The sequence below is a fragment of the Poecilia latipinna genome, unplaced genomic scaffold (genome assembly GCF_001443285.1).
Source record: "Poecilia latipinna isolate Pla-1442-1.1 unplaced genomic scaffold, P_latipinna-1.0 Scaffold959, whole genome shotgun sequence".
NCBI lineage: Eukaryota > Metazoa > Chordata > Actinopteri > Cyprinodontiformes > Poeciliidae > Poecilia > Poecilia latipinna.
This window is the reverse complement of record NW_015113575.1, coordinates 57,282-75,401: the sequence shown is the minus strand read 5'-3', so window position 1 is coordinate 75,401 and position 18,120 is coordinate 57,282. Positions and strand designations below refer to the sequence as shown.

Genomic DNA, 18,120 nt, shown 5'->3' with positions numbered 1-18,120 from the left:
AAAGAAACCCCACCACAAAAAAAAACCTTTTAAAAACCCTTCAATTGGGGGTTTTCCCCCCCCCCCCCCCCCATCAGCTCCTAGTGAATACTTACAGCACTTAAAGACAGAGAGAGTGTCTGCAAAATATCCAACATGGTCTTTAGGACTCTACCACTCCACAGAAGATGAGGGAAGCTTTTAAGGGACACAAAAATTAGCTGAGACAATTATTTATTAAAAATCTGAGCATATATAAACCAAATCGACTCACGTTTCAGCCAGACCAGAGAGGTATTTGTCTGCCACCCTGCGGATTCTCTTGTGAGTGTGGTTAAAGTTGACCAATAAGAACTGAGCATGTCGCTCCAGCTCCTCTTCATGCTCTTTAGTTTTTGGCTAAAACCAGAAAAAATACAAAAATGCTCATAATCCCAAACTGAAGAATTAAGTGTTTGCCTGTTCTGAAATTACTCTCTTCTACCTTTTCAGCCATCATCTGGAGGAAGACATCAAATACCTTATCACCCACACAAATGATGCACTGCAGCATTCCTACAGGGAAAACATTGAGTACAGGAAGTTAATCATAAACGACAAATAACATGTGAACTAAAGTGGTTTAAGCCCTCACCAGATTTATCTTTTTGGATGGCTTTGTCCTCAAAGTACCGAAACATCACCTGGAACCTGTCAGCATCGTTGGATCGGGACATCCTGACAGTAAAAGTGTAAGAAACCTATCAAAGAACTGCACATACCAATTTTAACATATCAAGGAGGAGACATGACAGGTGTAAAGGCAGATGAGCTGACCTCATGTATTCTAATCGGTAGACAGAGAGCAGGTAGGTGGACATGGCGAAGTCCAGCTTGTTGATGAGGACGGCGCCTTCAGGAGAAGGGTCGAGCAGATTGATGATTGTGGATCGCAGATCACTCAACTCGGCCTAGAAGACAGAGGTTCACAATCCAACAACCTGCTGCTGCAGTTTAATCAAATTTAGAGCACGTAGATATTTAAGAGTGTACCGGGGTCACTGTGTCATTTTTCAGAGCTGAGTTGTACTGCAGCTCAGAACGAAGAGGCTCTCCACTTGGGAAGGTAAGGAGAGGAGATTTTGTGGCGATTTCACACACGCCTTCGTACCATTCCTCTGGCCAAAGCCCTGAAAACACAGCACATAAAATATATATATGTATTAACAAACTAATGGAATAGACCTACATTGACTAAGCATATATCCATGACAGTAGTTTTGACAACCACCTTTAGCTACAGTAAATTCAAGTCCCATCTCCTGTATGACCATGGAATCATGGAAGACTTTTGGCCCACAATTCTTTCACAGATTGCTTTGCTTTTTTCTGCACAGATTTATTAAAGATCCAAACACATATTTACAATCAAACTGAGGCTTACAATTTGAGTGGGTCTTTGTAATATGTCGATTTTGGTCTTTTTGGCCCATATTTTTCTAAATAAGCTGCTCTGTTTAGGATCCTTGACCTGTTAATGACTCAGCTGGGGCCAAACTTCAGCTGTCAGAGAGATAGCTTCATATCCGACACTAGAATACTTGTGATTAACTCTTCATATGGTTTTGGTAACTTATGGCCAATAAAGAAAGCCAAAATATGAAACTGTAAGTGTGAACTCTTTTTATTTTAGGTCCTTCAGAAGTGCTGAAGTTTTGCAAAGATGATGAATGCAATAGGAGTCAATCTCCTGCTCACCTGATCCTTCCACAGCAAAACCCATGACCACAGAGTACAACCAGAAGTCCCTGAAAAGCTTCTGGAGACGAGGTTTGGCCTCCTTTATAGGTGGAAGGCGCCTGGTCAACTGTAAGTTTGAAAAAAAAAAAATTAAAAAATGATGACAAATCTAGGATAATTACTACTCCAGAGGAATAAGTTTAACTCTTCCCAATGCAAACAGCTAAATGCAAGAAACAAGTCAAACAAAGACCTGCAAATTAGACAAAAAGTTTTAAAAGGACATGTCAGCATAGAGGAAATTACTTAATTAATAATTAATCAGAATAAACATTTTTTTAACAAAGGGATGAACTGTGAAGAGTTAAAGGTTTTAGTCAGTCAGCGGACTTTTTGGACTGTTTGATCTGGTCTATTTGTTCAAGAGAAGCACACATCAAAGTTCAGTTTTGAATTCTTCGTCCTACAAACAAAATCAGCACAAAACTTCCCACCAGTCACAGTAAAGGTAAGACACTTTGCAGGCTGCTAATTTACACAGAAATCCTTAGCTTTTTATCTTGTTGTTTAGTAGAACCTATTTGTCAGATCACTGAAAAGTTTTGCTCTAGACATTTTATGTGCTCTGCCTTAAGGATGTGGGTGTTCACCGTCATTTCTGTGGTGTGTTTGCTGGCCAGTCCGTCCCTGGCCGGCATTAAAGAGCTCAGTTCTCACTTCAATGACCCAAATCCAAACCCTAGAGGCTCACAGCCAGGTAGTCCAGTGGATGTCGAGGCAATTCCTTTGGACTTCCACAAAGAAAACACCGTCACCAATGACCTCGTTTTCGACGGCTTCGAGGATGAAGATTATATTGACTTTGATAAGATCCTGGCCGCAGGAAGTGATGATTACATGTAAGTTTCAGGGGATTTGTTTGTGTTAGATAACTAATTGAGAATAACTTTAATAATGGGGTATACACAATCTCAAACCAGTATATTTTAGGACATAAATTCCAGTTTAATTTATTTTGAAACATGCATTATGAATTTAATCATTTTCAGTGAGGGGGATGAGATCGACGAGATAGCCACACCGGCCCCAGACATCGACATCTTTGCCGAGTCGTCCGACCCAAAGATTCGCCGAGCCAGACTCCTACGGCTCTTCCATGGTCATTCTCGCCTTCAGCGCCTCAACATGGTGAACGCCCGCTTTGGCTTTAATCTCTACAGAAGTATCCGCAACGACGTCAACCAGACTGACAACATCCTGCTGGCGCCTGCTGGGATCTCCATCGCCATGGGGATGATGTCTTTAGGTGCTGGATCTGAAACTCACCATCAGATCTACAAAGCCTTGGGATTCGCAGAGTTTGTCAATGCTAGTCATCACTACGACAACACAACAGTCCATAAGCTGTTCAGGAAGTTGACGCACAGGCTTTTCAGGAGGAACTTTGGGTACACGCTCCGGTCTGTCAATGATGTCTACCTTAAGAAAAACGTGTCAGTAAAAGAAACCTTCCGCACCGAAACGAAGGCCTATTATTTCGCCGAGCCGCAGTCAGTAGATTTCAGAGAGCCAGCGTTCCTGAGCAAGGCCAACCGGCGCATTGAAAAACTAACCAAAGGGCTGATCAAGGAGCCGCTTAAGAGTGTGGATCCAGACATGGTGCTGATGCTACTTAACTACCTGTACTTCAAAGGTGAGAGAAATACAATTTTACAATGAAGTAATGTCAAAGCATGAATGCCAATGACAGTCTTTGGTCCTTGTACAAACAGGGACGTGGGAGCAGAAATTCCCAAAAGAAATGACTTACTACCGAAACTTTAGAGTTAATGACAAAACAAACGTGCGCGTGCCAATGATGGTGAACAAGGGGAACTACCTGGCTGCTGCCGACCACGAGCTGGAGTGTGACATCCTGCAGGTGGGTGGCTTTATACAGATTACAGCTGAACAATATCAGGAGAATTGAGATAATTAGTTGAGTATTCCTAGGACAACTATTAACCCATGTTTTTCTCACCACTCTCTTTCCTCTCCATCATCATGAGGCCATGTTATGATGATCCCACCATTTTCCATGAGCTTTAGCCTTTTACCAAGATGTAGATCAGGTGTTGGTGTAAAGGACAGTGGGACTTCATCTGACTGAGCTAATAAATCGAGTCATAGGGTATGAATGCAGGATGTCTGAACAGTTATAGCCTACCAACTATTGCACTCGCAATATTACACATGTTTTCACTCAGTGAGTCAAAAAACAAAATCTTGATAAGTGAAATGCTAAAATTGAGGTGTGATGTGGCAAATCAAAGATAAAGCAACAACTCCACTTATCAAGCATTATTAGATTTTTGTCCTCAGACAAAAATGGAAGAAATTCAACAAGGAAAAAAATGTCTGGAGAAGCAAAGTTTTTTCCAAACTCATCCAGGCCCAAGAAACATTAAAAGCAAATTTCAGAATTTTCAGGACTGCTTAAGGACTCCTCTATCAATAAATATCCAATCAAGTAAAATCAATAAATAACTTCATAGTAAAGATGTCTCCTTTACAAAAGTGGGTGAAAACAAATAGTTTTTCATCAGGAATTTTAAATTGAGTCAGAGCAGGTCAAATGGGCAAAGGCAGGTTGGTTTTAAGTCTGAATCCAAGAGGATTCAACAGTAACTGCTTCGCTGTTCTTAAATTAAATGGGCTGGAGGACAATGTAGGGAGACTAGAAAAGCTGCAATGTTGGTTTTTCTCGCCTGTTACTGTAGCTACAGTTTGTAGACTGATGCCTTCATGATGACCGATTGCCCTGAATAGTTGTTACAATGACAATGGAGATTGAATATTTTGTGCAGCTCTAATCTTTATATTTAACAAGAATGTCTGACAAGCACACAAAATAATCCATTATAAACTAACCAGCATATAAACCTTCTTATCTTCAGCTTCCATACACAGGAAACATCAGCATGCTCATTGCTTTGCCAAGGAAGATCACTGGCATGAGGACGCTGGAGCAGCAGATTTCACCAACTGTTGTCAACAAGTGGCTCAAGAACATGACAAACAGGTTGGTCACAAGCAAATATTTAAAGTGACCGTATTTGCCGTTTACAAAGCAGTTCATCACTGCATTTACCCTTTCACAAATGGACAGAAAGAAATAGTTGTGACGTTGAGTAATCACTGCAATAGGGACTTACTGGAAATGCAAGAGAACATTTAAATTTAGCAGCTGCAAAAACGTCTTTAACAGTATGAACATTTAATAGAAATGTCCTGTCACAGTAAATAAGCTGTTAACAGCCTGTGCAGCAAAGACATGCAAAAAACAGGAAGATCTATTATCAGACTAGTAAAACTGTTTATATCTTCAGCAACCGGGTAAATATCAGCAAGGTAACACAATATTTACTGCTGTTGAGTAATAAACTTTTCAGTGGAAATAGTTCAGATTTAGTTGTGCTAAATTGTGACGACAGCATCCATTGTCTCTGCCAGGACTCGCGAGGTCTCGTTACCTCGCTTCAAACTGGAGCAAAACTATGACCTGATTGAAAATCTGAAGGAGATGGGGCTCACTGACATTTTCAAGGAGAGTGGAGATTTCAGTGGAATGACTTCAGAAAAAGTTGCCTTGAACTGGGTGAGTAAAACAGAGCAATGCCAACATCACGGTCTTCACCATCTTTTTATATTCTGAAATATTTAATGGCGCTATTGCAGCTGAAGCACCAGGGAACCATCACTGTGAACGAGGAGGGAACAGAAGCTGCTGCCCTGACTCAAGTGGGGTTCATGCCGCTCTCCTCTCAGATTCGCTTCACAGTGGATCATCCGTTCCTGTTCCTGATCTACGAGCACCGCACAGACTGCCTGGTGTTCATAGGCCGGGTGGTAAATCCCTCACAGAACTGATCTTCTAAACAATCTGAAACAACTTCTCAGGAGTCTCGTTTCTTTTTCTAAAACAATTTAGACTCAGAATGAACACTCAAACTTCTTCAAATTGCTCAAAGTACGAAGTCTGTTTGATTGGCTCACTGAACGCTTGTTATCTGTCTGTTAATGTTTTATAATTTACAAGGTGGGTGGAGAAGTGTGCAGACATTATTATGTCTCTGTAGATACTCTAATGCTGTACCATGGAGGTTTAAAACAAACTGTAAAAACACCACATATGTTGAGATAATAAAATACATAAAACCAGAAAAGAGAATAAAATCTGTTTTTGTTAAAATTCTTCTTTAATGAAGAAAAGTGTCTAAATTTGTTTTAATAACTTACTTTGAACTAACCTAAAACTCCTGAGGTTAACATAATGACAAAGTATTGCTAGATATAAACATATTTAGTAGGTCAGTTTTTAATACAAAAACACAAAGAAAGCATCAGATTGAATTTTACAACCACAATGTCCTTACAGAACTTTAATATTCTTCCTACACATGCAAATTTATGCTCACAATCCCCAACATATCAATGTTTTTATTACCCGGTCAGAGGCTGCTCTGCTCAAAATATGTTTGCCTCAGTCTTACTCAAGAAATTATCTCTTACATGATTTTTTAATTATTATTTTCCCCCATTTAGAAATTCATAAAGCTTGAAAATAATACATATTTAGTCATAAATCTTAGTATTGATTCCTTTCTAAACTTTTGATGTTAATTGATTTTTGACACCTTGAATTTAAAACGGCTGCAGTCATGAGATTGATTTTGTTGTTTATTGTTTTTGATTGTTGTTATTTTTCTTTTTCTTTAAGTTAAAGTAAAAAATTTTACTTTGGGAATTAAGTTAAAACAATCTGAATACCAACCGTCTCTAAGCACTTACTTACCACAGCTATGACTGGAATAAGAACTCCAAGGTTCCCAGCACTGCTGGATGCCTACAGAGAGAAAGAAATTATTGACATAAAAAAGCAAAGTGTATTTTCCTTTTGTGTTTGGATGCTGAGGCAGTGGTGCACACACCTTCAGTGCTGTTCCCTTGTCAGAGGCCCTTTCACTTGCTCTTTTTCCTTCTAGTCCCAGTTGGACAAAAAGCTCTAAAAGGTTCATCAGCAGCTCGTCCACCAGTTGCTCCCCCTGCAGGTTGGCTGCGATGTTTGCTAAAGCATTGATCACAGCCAGAGAGCAATGCCTTGAAGGGAAAAAGGTTGGATAGATGAAAAAACGCCTGAGAACAAGCTAAAGTCTACATAAACATACATTATTTAGGGCTAAAATTACAAACTGTCCCTTAGTTAAAAACATAATGAAGTTACTGTTTCAAGTTTCTTGAGAGGCCAAAGAAGAAGTTTAATGGCAAACGATAAACCTCCAATTTGAGAATTTAAAAGGAAAAAAAGCTCTTCCCTCATTAAAATCATAATACAGTTTAATCTGGTTTTCATTTTTTCAATAACTAAACTGAAAGACCTCTGCATTCAGAGGACAAGTAGTGGAAAGTTAAAGTATATCATATAAAGAGAAGAACAAACAGTTCTCCTGTGAGAGACTGGAAACATTGGATGATGGTAAAGCCATGAAATGTAATCCTTGATATCACGTTCTTTGAGGAAATTTAATTTGGAGTACTTTACACTGAGAGGGGCCTCTTCTAGGTGACTGGGGAAATTTTAGTATCCAACACATTGGTAAATTAAATCTGATACTAAAATAATAAAATCTGATACTAAAATATCAGGAACATGATACAAAAATATTTTTATGATGCGTCCTGACCTGTAGCCATGATCTCTGTAGTCTTTGGTGGCTGAGTAAACCACAGAACTGGCTTTCACACTGATCTGCTGAAACAGATTCCACACCTCCTGGTAGATGTACGGCTAGAAGAAAAGAGAAGAGATAACATGCTAATCAGTGAACCGCAGATCTATTTTAAACTCCTAAATGTAGTTCATCACCATCAACACTGGCTGGTTATCACAAGATACCCTATTAAAAACCAGCTGGTGTGTCACATATTCAACGGGTGAGCGATTAGATAACACCCACCAGATGCACAGGAATAGCAATACTCAAGTCCATCTTGTGACAATATATGATCTTCCTCCTCTGCCACCAAACACACATGTTGAAACTCCATGCACTTTTACATTAATTAATCTAAACTTTTTATATTCCCTCTAATCCTAAATAGATTGAATCTGGTGTAGAGCTGTATGATCACTTTGGACTCACATTCCCTGTGATGACCATGCAGCCCAGTTGGTCTATGATGAGCACGTCCAGCTGGGAAGGAGGCTGGCAGAACTTTTGTTGAAGGATTTGTAAGATGTGCTCCATGACTTTAGGAGTGTCTCTGAGAGCGACTGCAATATGACCCAGCGCTTTGATGGTGTGCTCTGGAATTAGATGAGCATCCCTGAGAGAGGCAAAAGTTATATTTTTAAAGCCATTCCTCTGAGTCACTTTCATTTGAATGTATTCTGGGTGACTAAACCAGATTTCCTAAACTTCCTGCTAGAGATGCAGCTCACTTGTCATTCTCCTGTGAAATGTACAGACGGTTGGAGAGACTTGCTAAAAAGGCCTCTACGATCACGTGGTCCATCGTCAAACCGGCTTGGAGACATCTGAGGGGGAAGAACAAACAGAGTGAACACTGACAAAAAAACAAAAAAAACCCTCAGAAGTTCAACTCTCAGATGTGCCTGGTGTGTTTTCATTTTACCTGCAGATGTTATCGATGGAAATGTCTCTGAGCTGCTCGTACATGGAGGGCTGGTCTCTTTTATTTGTGAACAAGTTGACGGTTGACTGACTATACTCATTCGTCACATTTATCCTAATTTCTCCTGTGCCTAAAGAAAACAACGGGTGTTAAATGTAAGAGGTAAACTATCAGTAACCAGGCTGTGCAGATAGTACAGGCAAAATCAAATCTGTAACCTGAAATGTACTGAATCTGTAACTGTTCAGATCAATGGTGGATGACCATTAAAACTGTGACTGGTGCTGTCTGTATGTCAATGTGTAATTAGTCAGACTAATTTATCCTCTTCGCTTTCAGCCAAGACTTTTGTATTTCATAAACTGGACCTCTAAAGCTTTTAGTGTGTTGTTTTATGCTACGCACAGAAATATTATACAGCACCCTCCTGACCTAAATCCTATAAATACATAAATTATTTTGCTGTAGTGTAGCAGCATAATCTGACATAAAAAAAAATGTAGGATTCAACTTTTAAATTTTCACTAAAAATACTGGCATCACAAACAATCTCACAAAATAAATCTTATGGAGGAAGTTTTTAATCTATAATTATCTCTTCGCAGATGATCAGTAACCCTAGGAACTATAAATTAGTAATCCATTACTTTCTGTTTTCCTGAGGTATAGATATGATGCAACACCAAGGCACATTTCACCTAGCCACTCTTCAGAAGAGAAAACACTAGAAAAACAATCCCATTCAGGGAAGGCGGGTAGGTTTTAATCTCATCAAGACAGGGAATGGCAGTAACTAGACAGTTACTTGCCTAAACTTGCCCGCAGTGAACATCAGAGTAATAATTGAAAGTTTAAAACAACTGGAACAAGACGAGCAAGACTGGACGAGGACCCGAGTTTGTTTTTCTTCCGCAAACAGTGGGAAGGATGGAGAGAGGTTAAATAAAATCCAAAACAACCTGTCTGAGACTTGCAGCAAAAACATGCTGTCTTGGAGTTCGCCTTGTTTCCACCACAACAAACCAAAAATGTGTCTGGGAGGCCTGCCAGAAAACAACCTTTTCTGTCCTTCCATTACAATTACAAACATGGTGTTAGCTTAACACTAGTAGGGTTTAATTGGGTCTATGGTCAAATGATATAAAGGTTTTAGGCTTTTCAGGAGCAACACTCCAGGTGGGCTCTGAGTAAAACACAAAATAATGTTGTAAAGAATAACAGTACAGAGGAGGGTCTGTTTCTCCCCTAAAGATCTTAGGAATCTTGTTAGAAAGACATGACAATATGAAGTCTTTGAAATACCAGGACATTTTAAACAAAAAAACAACAGGTGGACTGTGACAGAAAACCTAAAATGTGTTGTATTTTGATTCTTTTTGCAGGATATTGATCCAAAACATAAGGCCAAATCAACACATAACAAAAGTCATTATGTTTAGGTGTTTTATTTGCTGTAGTATTTTTTACCCAAGTGAATAAATGTACATTAACTAAGAACTGAATTTTTCAAAAACTTTCAAAGTAATATTTTTGTATATGAGGCTTAACGCTACATTTATATTAAAGGCCACAGTGGAGGACAACATGCTGTATAATCAGTCCACTCTGGAAAAAATAGTGGTTTAAACGCATCGCTGAAACACTAAAGTTGAAGATACTCAAACCTGTGATGGTGGATGTCAAGTTCCAACTGGCACTGTAAGTCAGGGTGTTCCCTTTGAAATGGGATAACCTGTTTTTTTTGGAGGAGTGTTGTGTTTTGTTTGTTTTTTTTGACACATCTTCACTGCCAATAATTATTAAGAGTTCTGTAAATTTCCATGTTAGTTAATCAAACATTAATCCTGAAAAGTCTGAGGTCAGGAAGAAGCTGGATCTGAAACAGTCTGTGTGTATGGTGTGTACCTGTGCTGCATTGGCTGTGATATTTGTAGAGCTTAGTAAGAACCGGGGAAGGAATGACCAGAAAATCCTTCAAAGAAGTCGATGCAGAGTGGGCAACAACCGGAAACCTTTCACAGAGACGTCCAAGACCCTGGGAGAGCGGACAAGACAAACCAAAGCAATGTAAATGACCAGCTCTCATCCAATGACTAGTACTTTGTGTGCCATATTCCTCTTACTCTGTATGTATTTTGTCTATATACAAACCTGCAAGCAACAAATGAGCAGGGGCATGTGAGCAATAATAACTTTGCTGGAAGTTTTTGACTGAAGCTTTTCTGATAGTTTGGTGCACAAATTCTCAGCTCCTGGAAAGAGAAAAAAAACAGCCAAAATGACACATCTAGAAGAATAAAACTATCCAGCTCCTCTCTGATAGAGTTCTGCTCCGACGGATTACCTTGCTCATCTTTGATGGCCCACACCATGAGATCCACACAGGCAGCATTGGCTTGGCATCGAAGCTTGAGCAAGCTCTGTTCCCCGGGCAACCCCGCCGTATCGTGAAGCACCCGCTGCAGCTCCGACAGGCTGCTGCTAAACTGCTCCAGGACAAAGTCGTGCACTTCCCGCACAAATGCAGGCTGCAAGGCTGGAAATACAACATGGCAGCTTGATACAGTAGTAAATGTACCACTAAAGAGCTTTAGTACATAAAAAGAACAATGTGTTACCTTTTAAGTTGTAGAGTGTGTCTCGCAGCATTTTGAACACACACACATACAGGGAGTCACTGAAGGTTTTGTAATAGAGGTTGATTCCATTATTAGACTTTAAAAGTGAAAAAGGAAGAAAGCAATGAAGAAATTATTCCATAGAAAGTGATATTTATATTTGCACTCTGCTAATATTCTAAACAAATTGCTTTTATCTAATCACCTCTGTAACTTCGGTCATAGTGGTGTCCAGAGTCTTCAATAAAGCGTCGGAAACAAAGTTTTTCACCTGTAAACCAACAAGATTTGCTCAAATTTGCAGAATGGAAATCAGCAGAAGCAAATGTAAAAAAAATAAAAATAAAAAAAAGCTACTGCACCAAGCTGAGGAGCTGTTGGAGCAGTTCAAGAGGAATCTCCACCTCACTTTCACTGGCACCCATAAAAAGAGGAGACATTGAGAAACTGGAGCTGACTGTAGTGAAATAGTAGTCAGGCTCTACCAAGCTGCTGTCTGGGACAGCAACTGTGGAAAAGAAAAATCAGAAACATAAAACGATTAGTAGAAGCAATAAGATAAGCATTACATAAATAATATAAAATAAGAAACAGTAGTTACTAATTTAAACGCATTTATTGAAGGCAGTTCTGTCAAACCACAGTTTTCTCTGAGTACACATTATAAATATTAACATAAACCCCCACAGCTCATAAACAAAGTGCATTGTAAAAGTATTTATACCCCTTAAACTTTTTTCAAATGTTATAACAGAATAAAATCAAACAGGGCATTTTATTTATATTTTATATGATAGACCAACACAAAGTAGAGCATAAGTTTTAAGTTCAAGTTCAGTCAGATTCATCCCAATTCACTTCAGTCTTGAGAAGTAGAAGATGGCTTTAATTATTATTTTAACAAACCAAAATCTAAATATGTCAAATGTATATATACACATCCCCCATCTCTCTGATTTTCTTGAAGGAAAAAAAAAATCACCGCAATCAAATACTTCCAAAAGTCTAGTTTGATATACGACTGACTCAGCATAAGTCCAGCTGCTCTTTGAAGGCCTCTGAGGTTTGTTGGAGAACAATATTTAACCAAGAAGACCAAGAGACCAGATTTCTCCACTCTGTGTCATAACTGGTTAAAATTAGAAAACAACAGAGTAGAGTGAAACAGGAAAGGTCATGTCAGGTCGACAGTATTTCAGGTATTCAAAACAAAAAACTAATCAAAAATGATCGATATTGACTGATATGAAACGCTCATATCATGACGAATGGAGATACTTAACTTTTACCTTCAAAGTTATGTAGGCTACGAGACGTGGGAGAACAAGGTGACTGGCCTGCTGGGTCTGTAAGGGTCTATCACAAAGCAAATTAAAAGACACTTCATAAATCAGGAAAATTTAAGTCATTTATGAATCAACCAATTCGACCTTTAACAGTAATCAAGTCACACAGGATACAAGAATGCCAAAGCTGTGCAAACATGTTAAACTTTTTGAAAATAAAGTTTTTCATGAATATCACCAACTTTCTATCACAACGCACACCAACCTGAACAGAGGAATCCAAGCCGCACGTTGAGCGTCTGTTCACAGTGTTGCCCTGAACCACTGACAGCAGTGCAGACGGCATGATGGAACGAAAGTCGTTGAAGGATCTGCGTCGCACGCTTTCATTTTCCTCCGTGATCTGGCAGCTGATCTGAGGCAAATCTTTGCGGAACAACTTGGACAGCAGGGCTTCTTCTGTTTGGCTGTAGCGGCCGAAGGCTCGAGTCATGCCGAGCAGACTGGGGATAATGTACCTGCACAGGAAAACTGCAGAAAACAGAGGCGCCCTTAAAGCTTTGTTTTTCAGAAACACTATCTAACAAATTGTTGTTGTTTTTGTGGAACTTGTGTATGCACCTTTGTCATGATTATCAGGGTTTTGGACTATGTCCTGAAATACCCGCATGACTTCCAGTATTGTGCTTAAGATCTGCAGAGAAGGTAACAAATAATATGTTAACACTTGTAAAAATTATAACCTGGAGTCAAAAATCATAAACAACCACTTCATTTTGAACTGACATCCAGTCGGGACCCGGGGTCTCTCTGAGCCACATCTGATAAAATTGTTACTAGACAAAAACTGAAGTTTTCTGCAAGTGGGAGAAAATCTGAAAAGCAAGAAAGAGAAACAAAAAAGTCATAAATATATATTGTACATAAAAATCAACAAGATTAAAAGACAGAAAGAAAATTATGAATATGATGGGTGAATACAAGTTCCTTATAGGAGACAGTTTCTAGCTGCTCAGATATATTACATAACATATTGTGTAATATATAACAAGTAACAGCAGCAACATCTGTTTTAGTAGAGAAACTTCAAGGCATCTAATCTGAGCTTACATACAGTATGACATGATGGTCTAAAGAAAACAATAAATGACCAGAGCACCACTGGTTTTAATGGAGTGCTAGTCCCACCTACTCCCAAACTCTGCTCTATTTTCTGTCCTTCCTCCATTCTAAACGCAGAAATCTAACTACAAGGTTATTTTCCCTCCTGTAGTTCTGATCACTGTTGCTTTTCAGATTAAATAAAACTCAATTCATGCATGTAGATAATAATTTACTCATAGTACACTGTAGATATACCAATAAGAAGTCACTGAGTTATTTTGATTTGATCGGAAGTCTGTCATATGTCATAAGTGTCGATTGTCTAAGCTAAGCTCTTTCTGAAATGTTTTCTCAGCATTTATGGCCATAAATCACTGAAATACTTACCTGCCAACAATAGTAAACTGACTGAAATAGTTAAAGAGAGTTAAAGAGTACAAAGTAGTTTATTTACAGGTTTAAAACGGAAGTGGGCTGCAACAAAATGATGATGCATAGGTAGAAACTGAGCCAGAGCCAGCCAGGAGTGGGTGGACTTTAACTTTAACCAGCCGACATCAGACACATTAAGATCACTGCCTGGAAGTGTCTTCTAAAAGGAGTCCTACTTGTACTTGTAAAGCAAAAATGTTCTCTTGGCGCTCTGCTGCAGTGGAGGTTGCTGTAAATCAAAGGTAAGAGGATTTCACATACCCTTTTCTTTCTTTCCCAACCCTTCTTCGATCCACTGGACCCGTGGAAGGCCTTTCAATAGGCTCAGCAAGTAGGGAACAATCATGTCTTTGTGCTGTGGGAGAAAAGCAAATCATTACACATCACAAACAAACCCATAAGGGAGTCCCTTAGTTTACCAAGAAAGTTCTGACAGCTCATATTTATGAGGCAGGCTTAAAATCAAACATCCGATCTGGGATCTAGTATTTAAACAACATTAAGGTGAAAGTTAAGCCATCACCTCACAGAGTAAGGAAGAGTGTCAGAGTGTGATGAGTTTGGAGGCTTATAGGGTCAGCTGAATGTCTAATCACCTTCTTAAAGCGATTATGAGAATAAGCTTATAAAAGTGATATGCATAATGTGGAGTCTTGTGAGAGAGAAGAAGCCAGAAGTTGACTGATAGTTGTTAAACGTTAAAGTGAATGCATTTTTCTTTAAACAAAAAATGAAAACAACATAAAAGTAAAGCATTACTTGTTTGTATTAGATTACCAGTTGTGCTATTTGGGATTTACCATGCTAAAACGTACCAATATTTTTTGTACTTTAAATGTTTTCATGATAAAATTTATATCTCTTTATGTCTGAAAGGAGTGAAACATGCTGCTTATGGACCTACTGGTTTAAACGTAAGTAAGACCTGAACATAAAGTGAAACTACTCTGCTAAGGCAACACGAGGCAACACCTACCTGTAGGCCAGACTCCACCAGAAACACAGAGAGCGCAATAACTGCATCTCTGCGCCGCACATCTAAAGTGAACACACCACGCACTTCTACTGGACACATACATTGCAGCTTCTGGACCTAAAAGAGAACAACAAATGAATTTAAATTTAAAACATACACCACCTGACCACAGACAGCTATACAAGAGAACTAGGACAGTTGGAAAGTCCATAAGTTTTATAATATGTTTTGTCATTAAAGTTTATCACATAAAGTTTGTGATAAAAAAAGAAAAAGAAAAGGCAGGAATATAAGAACTTGAACAACCATGATTGTGGATCATTTTTTAAAAAAATGAAGAACAGAAGTAGAGAGTAAGTACTGAGAATATCTTGAACAGCGAGTATCAAATATTTTCTAGGCACATGGTGTCATTTTAGAGCAAAATCAAGTAACTATGTTACCTTCAGTTGTTATGGAAATGTTGCGTATATCAAACATGACTTAAAAGAAATTTCACTTAGAATTTGATGCTTGGAAATTGCCATCTGTCTCTTTAAGAACACCTATGCTGTCCAACGCTGCGCCTTCCGCACATCCTCACAAAAATGCTCCTCCACGATGCCATTTGCAACCATTCTTAGAGCAGTGGACTGAACAATAGTTTGTATGAGCTATGAAGACATACAGTTCCACTGCTAATTGCTGCTGCCGCTAGTCTGGAAGAGCTGAGTGGGAAATGTGTGGGGGTGGGGTGCTCTGTGAGCCGGAAGCTCGGCTGGAAATAGGTGGCGCTTTGTATGAGAAAGTGCTTAGACACCCCTGAATAGCTGCCGCAGGTGATTCAAGGATTTCTCAAACAGGCATGAAAGAATCAAAGCAACACTCCAGGTATGTTTTTAATGAGAAAGCAGCATTGTAACCTGATGTAAAGCCCAAAAAAGTCCATTTTACATAATGCCTGCCCTTTAGATGTGCAGGAGAGGACTTCAAACAGAGCTTTATCATTAAAACAAGATATTGGTGAAAATCCAAAATCCACACTTCTGGATATGATACTGCATTAGCTACTCAAAAGAATGCTATAGGGTGGAGTATTTAATAACCAAAAAAATATAAGATTTTGAATGTTCTTTTTGTGCAGTGATACTAAAATTGATATCAAACCTAATAATTTAATCATCAAACCAGTGTTTGATGCAGTGTTTGATTAAAATTTCCCATTTTTCAGTGATTGCATTATACTTTATCAATATTAGAAACTGACCAATTAACTGCAAGAAAACTTTCATATCTTGTGCTTTCTAAGAACACACAATCTAAACTGGTTAACTATCCGTTTACCATATCAGCTTAAATACATATCCACTCTAAAGTTTACAAACACTCATCATCTGCGTGACTAATACATCATTTGAGCTTTTAGAGATATATTTAAACTTTTATTTTCTAGGATGGAATAGTTATACAAGACACAACTACTAAGAATTGTGAAAACGACAATTGGATGCTCAAGTTTAACAGCTTAGACGTAATAAAGGCTCAAACACACACCTCTGATTAATATTTGAATAAACCTTTTGCTAGTTAAAGGGAAACCACATGCTTTTACCAGCACGCTTCTGGAATAATCCTGGCCGGATATTTACACACAGCTCTTGGTAGAAAGAAGCTCCTGCTATAAAACAGACAACTGAACTTTGTAGCCCAGAGGGACAAGCAAATTTATTTTTGTGGGAAACATTTTATGACTGGATGAGAAAAAGATTAAGCTATTTGGCCAGAATAACAAGAGGGATGCTTGGAACAGCTATGCTGAGGCTTTTAAAGCTAGGACCATATAATATTAAGCGAACAGAATGCCCTTGACTTTGTAGAATATACTTAAATTTTGTGGGATACAAGAAATCAAAATATCTAATCATGATCACTGATAAGAAGAGTGATCAAATATCCAGTCAAAATTGATAGAGATGTCTACAAAGGTGAAAACTTATTTAATTTAGTATGACATCGATGCCCATGGCAAAATGTAAACGTGCCACTGGAACTCGAAACTGAATAATAAAATAATTGAATTGACAACGTATGGACTCCTGGCTCAACATGTTGGACTTATTTTACAACATGAAAGAAAAAAAATCATAAATAAACGTCGATATTTGATCTCCTCTAAAGAACAGGTCAGTAATTCTATAAGGAGTGAGCTTTTGTCAATGATCTGTAAACCTGTTAGACTGCAGCATTCATCCAGTCGGACTGCTCTGCCATTGTGATGCAGTAAATAACTCACCAGCACTGACAGTGTTTCCATCTACATCCCACCCCTTTCTCAAACGTTATATAAAAATACAGACAAGAAAACCCCGCAATAGTTACTCCTAATCACCGACGCTGACAGAACCGTCAAATATTAGCTCTGCTGACAGGTCTGTGGTCAAAATAAAAAGACTCCGCCTGTGCGGAAGCGAAACCCTGAACGCGAGCCCTGATCATTCTGAACAACTCGACTAACGTTCGTTTTTCTTTTTTCTCACCTTTTCCAAAGTGGCAGGTCTGTGGGCAGCGAGCGAGCGGGCCAGAGACAGCACTGTGTTGAAATAAAAACCTCTCGAACTGCCTCCCACCAAAGACATGTTTACGTCCCTACATGAAGCCTGCGGAATAATTTCACCAGAGAGGAGAAAGCCGAGCAGCGGCTACTAGCGCTGGGGAAGCCGCAGTACGGCAGCTCAGCGCGGACAAACCCAGCCGCGAGCGCCAGCTGTTTAATGATTTGTGATTATTTTTGTACAAATTACGCGAAATAAATAAATATAGAAAACAATAAAGAAGGTAATGTAAAAAAAATTGCAATTTAACTTTTTTTAATATCATCTTTAGTAGTGATAGTAGTAGTAGTAGTACCGCTGAAAGGGTTTATATAATATGTTTTATTGTTCATGTCTTGCATGTTTTCACCAACTATCTAATATCCCTTATACATCTTAATCCTTTAAAATGTCGTATATTAAACATTGTAAAAATATTGCTTTTTTATTTTCAGGTACTTCACATTTAATTTAATCACATTCATTAAATTAGAATATGCATTCTGGCCTGCTTGTCAGAACAGTCCCTTTTGAAAACGGACTATCATCTTTATTAACAGACATAAAGATTTCAGGCTTATGTCTATGTGTAATCTAAAAATGTATTTTTTCAGTGAATTAATAAATTACACAAATATATTACATTTGTTACCTTTCCATTAATATTAAAATGTATAAAATATAACTGAATATGTAAGCAGTGTCCCATTGCACAGCTATGAGTAGTCCTCTGTTTATCTGAGTAATTTGTTATAGTCCAA

At 38.5% G+C, this 18,120-nt stretch overlaps 2 protein-coding genes across 5 annotated transcripts in view; one reads left to right on the top strand and one right to left on the bottom strand.

Annotated features, from left to right (window-relative positions):
* pi4kab (phosphatidylinositol 4-kinase, catalytic, alpha b) overlaps positions 1 to 17,492 on the bottom strand; it is a 32,122-nt gene extending 14,630 nt beyond the window's left edge. For 2 of the 3 annotated variants that reach the window (XM_015049749.1, XM_015049751.1), the window contains exons 1-26: positions 17,306 to 17,492; positions 14,790 to 14,906; positions 14,075 to 14,168; positions 13,064 to 13,152; positions 12,899 to 12,971; positions 12,543 to 12,808; positions 12,281 to 12,347; positions 11,354 to 11,499; positions 11,197 to 11,262; positions 10,992 to 11,088; positions 10,718 to 10,909; positions 10,525 to 10,625; positions 10,279 to 10,408; positions 8,374 to 8,503; positions 8,180 to 8,275; positions 7,881 to 8,064; positions 7,422 to 7,525; positions 6,669 to 6,837; positions 6,533 to 6,583; positions 1,717 to 1,825; positions 1,012 to 1,148; positions 796 to 929; positions 614 to 696; positions 464 to 534; positions 254 to 378; positions 96 to 177 (exon numbers count right to left, since the gene is read on the bottom strand). In XM_015049749.1, coding sequence (XP_014905235.1) covers positions 96 to 177; positions 254 to 378; positions 464 to 534; positions 614 to 696; positions 796 to 929; positions 1,012 to 1,148; positions 1,717 to 1,825; positions 6,533 to 6,583; positions 6,669 to 6,837; positions 7,422 to 7,525; positions 7,881 to 8,064; positions 8,180 to 8,275; positions 8,374 to 8,503; positions 10,279 to 10,408; positions 10,525 to 10,625; positions 10,718 to 10,909; positions 10,992 to 11,088; positions 11,197 to 11,262; positions 11,354 to 11,499; positions 12,281 to 12,347; positions 12,543 to 12,808; positions 12,899 to 12,971; positions 13,064 to 13,152; positions 14,075 to 14,168; positions 14,790 to 14,906; positions 17,306 to 17,404 — 3,012 coding nt within the window. In that variant the 5' untranslated portion in view covers positions 17,405 to 17,492. The remainder of the gene's footprint in view (positions 1 to 95; positions 178 to 253; positions 379 to 463; positions 535 to 613; positions 697 to 795; positions 930 to 1,011; positions 1,149 to 1,716; positions 1,826 to 6,532; positions 6,584 to 6,668; positions 6,838 to 7,421; positions 7,526 to 7,880; positions 8,065 to 8,179; positions 8,276 to 8,373; positions 8,504 to 10,278; positions 10,409 to 10,524; positions 10,626 to 10,717; positions 10,910 to 10,991; positions 11,089 to 11,196; positions 11,263 to 11,353; positions 11,500 to 12,280; positions 12,348 to 12,542; positions 12,809 to 12,898; positions 12,972 to 13,063; positions 13,153 to 14,074; positions 14,169 to 14,789; positions 14,907 to 17,305) is intronic. The other variant, XM_015049752.1, reaches the window with a different exon arrangement.
* On the top strand, positions 2,100 to 5,898 carry serpind1 (serpin peptidase inhibitor, clade D (heparin cofactor), member 1). 2 transcript variants are annotated; one of them, XM_015049754.1, is made up of 7 exons: positions 2,100 to 2,206; positions 2,334 to 2,597; positions 2,748 to 3,391; positions 3,471 to 3,619; positions 4,635 to 4,759; positions 5,191 to 5,335; positions 5,416 to 5,607. In XM_015049754.1, exons 2-7 carry the CDS (start codon positions 2,335 to 2,337, stop codon positions 5,605 to 5,607), a joined length of 1,518 nt encoding a protein of 505 aa, XP_014905240.1. In that variant the 5' UTR covers positions 2,100 to 2,206; position 2,334. The 2 variants fall into 2 exon arrangements, with proteins under 2 accessions (XP_014905240.1, XP_014905239.1); XM_015049753.1 differs by lacking the exon at positions 2,100 to 2,206 and having other exon boundaries at positions 2,317 to 2,597; positions 5,416 to 5,898.
* Positions 17,493 to 18,120: the final 628 nt, after the last annotated feature.

Coding starts and splice junctions, on each gene's coding strand:
- serpind1 (XM_015049753.1), top strand. CDS start 2,317: ATGTGCTCTGCCTTAAGGATGTGGGTGTTCACCGTCATTTCTGTGGTG. Junction 3,392..3,470: donor TAACTACCTGTACTTCAAAG/GTGAGAGAAATA, acceptor TTGTACAAACAG/GGACGTGGGAGCAGAAATTC. Junction 5,336..5,415: donor AAAAAGTTGCCTTGAACTGG/GTGAGTAAAACA, acceptor GCGCTATTGCAG/CTGAAGCACCAGGGAACCAT.